The sequence below is a fragment of the Oncorhynchus mykiss genome, chromosome 2 (genome assembly GCF_057628025.1).
Source record: "Oncorhynchus mykiss isolate SJ-2025 chromosome 2, ASM5762802v1, whole genome shotgun sequence".
Lineage (NCBI taxonomy): Eukaryota > Metazoa > Chordata > Actinopteri > Salmoniformes > Salmonidae > Oncorhynchus > Oncorhynchus mykiss.
Window position 1 is genome coordinate 32,941,433 of NC_143023.1, and position 7,371 is coordinate 32,948,803.

A 7,371-nucleotide genomic window follows, 5' to 3' on the forward strand; every position below is an offset into this window, starting at 1 on the left:
TAACTAACCTCCAGACGAGCTTCAATGCCATACAACTCTCCTTCCATGGCCTCCAACTGCTCTTAAATGCAAGTAAAACTAATTGCATGCTCTTCAACCGATCGCTGCCCACACCTGCCTGCCCGCCCGTCCAGCATCACTACTCTGGATGGTACTGACTTAGAATATGTGGACAACTACAAATACGTAGGTGTCTGGTTAGACTGTAAACTCTCCTTCCAGACTCACATTAAGCATCTCCAATCCAAAATTACATCTAGAATCGGCTTCCTATTTCGCAACAAAGCATTCTTCACTCATGCTGCCAAACATACCCTCGTAAAACTGACTATCCTACCGATCCTTGACTTCGGCGATGTAATTTACAAAATAACCTCCAACTCTCTACTCAGCAAATTGGATGCAGTCTATCACAGTGCCATCCGTTTCATCACCAAAGCCCCATATACTACCCACCACTGCGACCTGTATGCTCTCGTTGGCTGGACCTCACTTCATATTCGTCGCCAAATCCACTGGCTCCATGTTATCTATAAGTCCTTGCTAGGTAAAGCCCCGCCTTATCTCAGCTCACTGGTCACCATAGCAGCACCCACCCGCAGCACGCGCTCCAGCAGGTATATTTCACTGGTCACCCCCAAAGCCAATTCCTCCTTTGGCCGCCTTTCCTTCCAGTTCTCTACTGCAAAATGACTGGAACGAATTGCAAAAATCTAATCTGGAGACCCATATCTCCCTCACTATCTTTAAGCATCAGAGCAGCTTACAGATCATTGCAACTGTACATAACCCATCTGTAAATAGCCCATCCAACTATCTCATCCCCATACTGTTATTTATTATTTATTTTTTGCCCCTTTGCACCCCAGTATCTCTACTTGCACATTCATCTTCTGCACATCCTTCACTCCAGTTTTTATTTGCGAAATTGTAATTATTTTGCCACTACGGCCTATTTATTGCCTTACCTCCCTAATCTTACTTCATTTGCGCACACTGTCTATAGACTTTTCTATTGTGCTATTGACTGTAGGATTGTTTATTCCATGTGTAACTCTGTGTTGTTGTTTGTGTCACACTGCTTTGCTTTATCTTGGCCAGGTCGCAGTGTCACGACTTCTGCAGAAGTTGGCTCCCCTGCCTTTTCCGGCGGTGCTCGGTGGTCGTAGTCACCGGCCTACTAGCTGCCACCGATCCCTTTTTCTGTTTGTTTTGTCTTATTAGTTGCACCTGTGTCCTATTATGTTTTCCTGATGGGCTTCCTTATTTAAGGCTAGTTTACCTGCCCTGGTCTTTTTGTGGGATTATTCTTGTGTTACGTGTTGTGTTGTTGGGTGTGTTCGCGCTCCGACTGGCGCGTGACACGCAGTTGTAAATGAGAACTTGTTCTCAACTGGCTTACCTGGTTGAATAAAGTTTCAATCAAAAAAAAATTCAAATACTGTATGTGGGAATGTCTTATGTCCGTCCTTCATGTAGTGTTGGTACATGGAATATTCCTCAACTGCATATATCATAAATTGCTATTGCAAATAGAAGTATTACGTTCAACAGCTGACATTTTCAGATATTATTTTTACAAACACACTTTGGTGCTTACAATTCATTCTCTATTGTCAAATATTTGGTGGGCACTGTCATCTGTGATATTTTTGATATGACTTTCTTTTAAGCACGTACTGATGAAACTGTTACTTAATATTTTTTCTATAAACGCTCTACATTCATTCACTCTGTGATAGGGTTGGATCCTATATGCTACTTTTAATATTGTCCTGTAAATGGTTCAGTGCCTATAATTTAGGCTGTGTGTAGAATGGGGCATAAATGAAATGACATTTACTACTAAATTACTACTAGATTATAGTGATAAGGAAAACAGCATACACATTTGGCTTGTGTATTCATTTGCCTATAACTAATCAGAATTCCCTTATGTTTACACAAAAAAGAGAATACTTCAAAATGAGAAGATCCTGCCATGGATAAGACAACTGGGTGGACAGAAAGTGGAAAGGAGGGGTATTAACTCACACCATGCAGCAGGACACCTTCAGCTGTGAGGTCTTTGTAATGCAGAAGGGTATATTGCACACTCTTGTGAACTCTGAAATCATAGGCATGAACTGAACATATGGCTTTCCCACACAACTACATAAAAATAAAGAATTGACATTTACTTTGAATTAAATGTCATTACATACCAGACCTTTTAGTATATCCTCAGTCATTTATTTTCGCAGTTGCTCCATGTGTTTTTGAAAGTTCCATATCACTTTGGGAGGGGATGATACCCTTTTCGTGGTATCCAATTGTTAGTAGTTACTATCTTGTCTCATCGCTACAACTCCCGTACGGGCTCGGGAGAGACGAAGGTCGAAAGCCATGCGTCCTCCGAAACACAACCCAACCAAGCCGCAGTGTACATTCTGCACCATGTTTGAAGTCTGTAGGTCACATGACCAAGAAGCTATTGAAATGTTAAATGTAGAACAATTCATGTAAAATCATGTGAGATGAAAATGGACAAACTAAAGGGTGTGCAATGTGTAGGCCCACTGACTAGACATTCTGAAGCTTGTTTGAAGTCACTAGGTCACATGATCAAGGAGCTATTGAAATTTTACATTTTGAAAAACTCATGTAAAACCATGTGAGATGAAAATGGACAGACTAAATGGTGTGCAATGGTGTGCAATGGTGTGCAATGGTGTGCAATGTGTAGGCCCACTCAGTGGACATTCTGAACCTTGTTTGTAGTCAGTAGGTCACATGACTAAGGAGCTATTGAAATTTGAATGTAAAAAAGGTTTGTACTTTGTTTACACTCCCTAACTATTTCAACGAGGAATACAAAATGCTGCTCACATTTCCACATGTTTATTAGCTTTGGAAAGCGAATTAATGCCCAAATCGTGAAAATAAGTATTGCGCAATGTTGTGCACAATTTTTCCAACATCATGACACTTATTTGGAGTCTGGCTCAAGTGGTTTGAAAGCTATTGAGGTTTGAAAGTGCGAATATCTGTTGAATATCCAACTTGAAACTGTCTTTACCTCGGTTGGGGACCATCTATTTATTTAAATGGAAGAGCATATATGACCATAAAGCAAGCCGCGGACGTATGAGACATATTTGTTGGATACATATTTAATGAACAAGTGTCTTTTCCTTGCTGTTGTCAACAACGGTTGAACAGTTTAGGGATGGAGTTGATACATTTCCACTGTGCTGTGGAAAATTAATCCACGGCACTTATAGGCTAGCCTAACAGCCCAGTTGTCTAGAAAAGTTGGTTTCTGTAAACAGCACTAGTGCATTGCAACACTGTAATGTAATGTAATGTTTTAACACAAAATGGAACCATTCTTTCTCATATCTTTTGTTTGACAAATGAATAATGAATATTGAGTGGTCCAGTAGAGAAAGGCTGAGGGACTTTATAGTAAGCGTTCTCGGGGAACAACTAGAAACACTCTTGATGCAAGTCTTTAACACATAGTTTATTCTCGTGAGGAGCTGTATTGAAATATAACATGGAAACACAAACACTCTCATTCATACTCATTCACTGCTGTGTTGGGCAAAACTAATTTCCTCAAATTGCAATAAACACATTTAAAGCACCCAAAAGCTTTTGGGGTTTTGAATATCATCCAAATTATTGTGCAGTCAACATACAAATCTGCCCACTCTGTAAGCTTAATATCATACAACAAACATTGGAATTAGTCTCTATAGCATTATGCAACTGAATTGACACCTCTGTTATTCACATACAATATTTTATATTAAATTACTGATGCAGTCATCGATACAGATGGTACTGTCAGCTCAGACCATAACAGAACAAAATGGTCATGCCTGGTCTGGCCAGGTGAATAAGAAGCAAAAGCCATTGCACTATAGGGCTACACCACATGCTCTGAGCCATTTGAGCCCATCTCTCCAGCATGTGTATCTCTCAGGTTCCCAGAATCCCAGGCAGCTCAGTCCTCTGGTCTTCCATGCGTCCTCCCTGGACACTCAGCAGTAAGGAAAAGAAGTCTTCATCATCCATAGGGCCCGGGGCCGCACTGCGCTGCTCCTCCAGCCTACCCTGGGCCTGAAGTACAGAGACAGACAGAAACACCACATGGCTCGATGCCAATTTTACACTGGACCTGAGGTACGGAGACGAGACATTACACCTACGTAACACCATATGACATGGTATGTTGTTACACCATACAACATAATACCTAAAGCCCATGTTACAGCACATGACACACAGGTGTAGGATATTCATTTGACCAGTAAAATAATCCTGCAGCAACAGCATTTGAATGTTTAGTCCATAATGTTGCATGATCGGTGGTTAGGCTATAAACTGGCCAAAATTAAGCTACATGAAAATGACAATACTGTTAATATAACTGTGTTAGTGCTGGTTTTTGTTCATTTATGTAAATCACAAAGCTCATCTGCATTTTTTGGGGTGCAGGAAAATTCTCAGCAACAACAGAGTGGTCAAATGAAGATCCTTCATCTGTAATGACAATGTAGCACTGTAACATGATATCAACGTAACACCATATGACATGATGCCTACATTATATTTTGCTTATGACAAGAACAAAATAATGTTTTGGTCAAATTGACTATGGGCAGCTTGGATGATTACAGTTATTATTATTTTTTATTTAACCTTTTTTTAATTAGACAAGTAATTTAAGAACACATTCTTAATTATCATGATGGCCAGTTACTTACCTGCGACATGAGAATCATATTGTACAAGTCCTCGTTCTGCACTGCAATTGGAGCAGACTTTTTGGGCTTTGTATCTTTTACGCTGCTCCTCTTCTTATTGGCTTTCGGCTTAGGGGGTGGGGTGTCATGTAGTTCCGCCCGCTGGTCATCAAGCCGACGGCCTTGGGAGGTAGCCAGCAAGTCAAAGAACTCATCTTTCTGCAGCGAGGTCATTGAGGAGAAATGCACTGTTGGGAATGGAAGGGGAGGAAAGAGAGTGGAGACATGCTACATTTAGTGGCCTAGTTCAGTTGGTGTCCTAGTTAATCATTCAAGCAATATTATTTCAATATTTCACTAATGTACAGAAGACATCCTAATATCTGTCTCTGCCACAGTTATATGATAGAAGTGCTTCAATGGATGTTGGTACCGTACAGTTATTTACAGCTTTTCCCCTTCATGATTCAGTGTGTTTATGGGGAAACAAGGGAAGCTAATTGCAACAGCTTTTATGTTTACCACAGTCACTTAGTTAGTTATGATTACAGGGAGTTTTTTTTCACATTCTATCACCTCTGTGGGCTCTGTGGGCCGGAATGTAGGTGTTGGGTTCAGAATGGCACCTTCTCCTCCCTCTGAACGAGCACCGCTGGTCATTGAGTCGTCTTCCTTCTTGCAGAGTAAAGACCAGGTCATACAGAGCGTCTGGGAAGTAAGGGGTTAACCGTTGAGCCTGGGAAAGACAGGTGGCAGGTGGCAGAAAGAGTAGCCATTATCAAGAATTTCAAAATGGGTGGTATCACTACTCATTTCAAACACGCTGGCATTTCCACACCTACAAATTATGTAACCACAAAATGAACCCCTCATTCTTCCACCACTGGGGTGTTGTTTGTTCTTTTTCTATATGTGAAAGAAAACCCTTCTACATCAGAAACTAATGCTACATCAAAAATGTTTAGACTGGTATTCGGTCACTAACGGAATTATTGTAATTGTGGGCACAAGGGAAATGTCTGTATTTTTTTGTGAAAGCAAATGTTATAAACCTGTTTTTGGGCATGCTCTGGGCTCAGCGTATCTTTGGGCAACTGGTCAGAGGGAAGATGTATATTTGTGCCAACTTGTAATCCTTGTGATGGTTTGTCCGTCTTCAAATCATGTTCTGTTGTTTTGTATTTTTCTGTTATATCCACCATCACCATCCCCTCTTTCTTGCATTCCATTTTCTGTCTATCCATTACCAATTCATCCATCCCTTTAATGTGCTCAACCCCCTCCTCTGTCCCAGTCTCTCCTTTTGCTTGATTTATTTGGTTATCCTTTTTTCTTTTGTCTCCATCTCCACTTTCAGTGTTGGCTTTTCCAATCTGTCCATGTCTGGCAGTGGCATCCTCTTCCTCACTGGAGTCTTCATCGTTGCTCTTGCCTGTTATTGGCTCTGTCCCTCCCTCAACAACTCTCTCAACATCCCCCTCCTTAATAATGATTAGATCCTCCAAATGCTCCTCTTCAACTGTTTCAACTTTGACCCCTGGGTATTCCATGACAACCTCCATTCACGTCTGTCTCAGTGTAAACCTGACAGAAATGAGATAAGACAAATATATCAACTGAAGTTCTGTTGTACATTATTAGGATTGTTTAACTGGTTGTAAGAAAATGTTTTAGGTAATCTAATAGAGTTTCTTAAAATGTTAACTAGCAACAACACATGTAGAAGACCTCTAGTTTGACACAGACTGAACGGCCACTGTATCTGTAAGCATAATATCGTAGAATCTCAAGAGGGGTGTTTATGAAAAACCAGTACTGGTTTCCTGCTCACTTCTTTAAGGCACTAAATTCCTATCTTGGATTGTACTTGCCCGCCTGCTAATCATTACCTTACCCACCCACACTCTCAATAAGTCTATCGTACCTGTGTTTGGCTGGAGTTCAGTTTCTGATAAACATCATCTTCTTGTGTCCACACTGATTAGGGATGGCATCACTGATTCACGACAGTTTTCTTCGTGAGAACTAATTGCTATCAGTTATGCTTCACATATCACCGTGACGAGCTCTTTCTCACTCTCTCTCTGCCTGCCTGTCAGCCCTCTAGTCTCTTCCTGTTCCTCTTACCCCAACCCACCCCTATTTATTTGTCCCCTATCTCTTTACGTCATGGCATTATGAGATATTACTGTAAAAAGTGAAGTGGTGCGATGTTATAGCCAGTGGTGTGATGATATCAAATAGTCTTGTTTTTAAACAAAGCCAAATCTCATAATTTGAGATGAACATCAGAAAGGGGGAAATGGCTATGAAGTTTTGCTCTGCTCATGTTGCATTTTCAGCCGAACAGCATACAGTCAGAAACAGCAACATGTTGAAACAGGCCCACTGTTATTCTGACAGGGGCTGTGGTTTGACATACTTCCTGTTGACTTGCAGCTAAAGGAGAAGTAGACAAAGTGTGAGAGAGAGAAAGAGAGAGAGAGAGAGAGAGAGGGAGAGAGAGAGAGAGAGAGAGAGAGAGAGAGAGAGAGAGAGAGAGAAAGGAAGGAAGAGAGAGTCAGATGTGAGATGTGAGATGTTGATTCTTTTTGGTGAAGTGAGAGAACAGCGGGGAGGGTAATTGTTAATTTGGGTA

At 41.0% G+C, this 7,371-nt stretch overlaps 1 protein-coding gene across 1 annotated transcript; it reads right to left on the minus strand.

Moving 5' to 3' along the window:
• Nucleotides 1-3,484: 3,484 nt before the first annotated feature.
• LOC110487821 (uncharacterized) lies at nt 3,485-7,131 on the minus strand. The gene is made up of 5 exons (XM_021559741.3): nt 6,658-7,131; nt 5,786-6,317; nt 5,310-5,469; nt 4,755-4,981; nt 3,485-4,107 (listed from the first exon to the last, which is right to left on the minus strand). Exons 2-5 carry the CDS (start codon nt 6,293-6,295, stop codon nt 3,967-3,969), a joined length of 1,038 nt encoding a protein of 345 aa, XP_021415416.1. The 5' UTR covers nt 6,296-6,317; nt 6,658-7,131; the 3' UTR covers nt 3,485-3,966.
• Between the last annotated feature and the right edge of the window lie 240 nt (nt 7,132-7,371).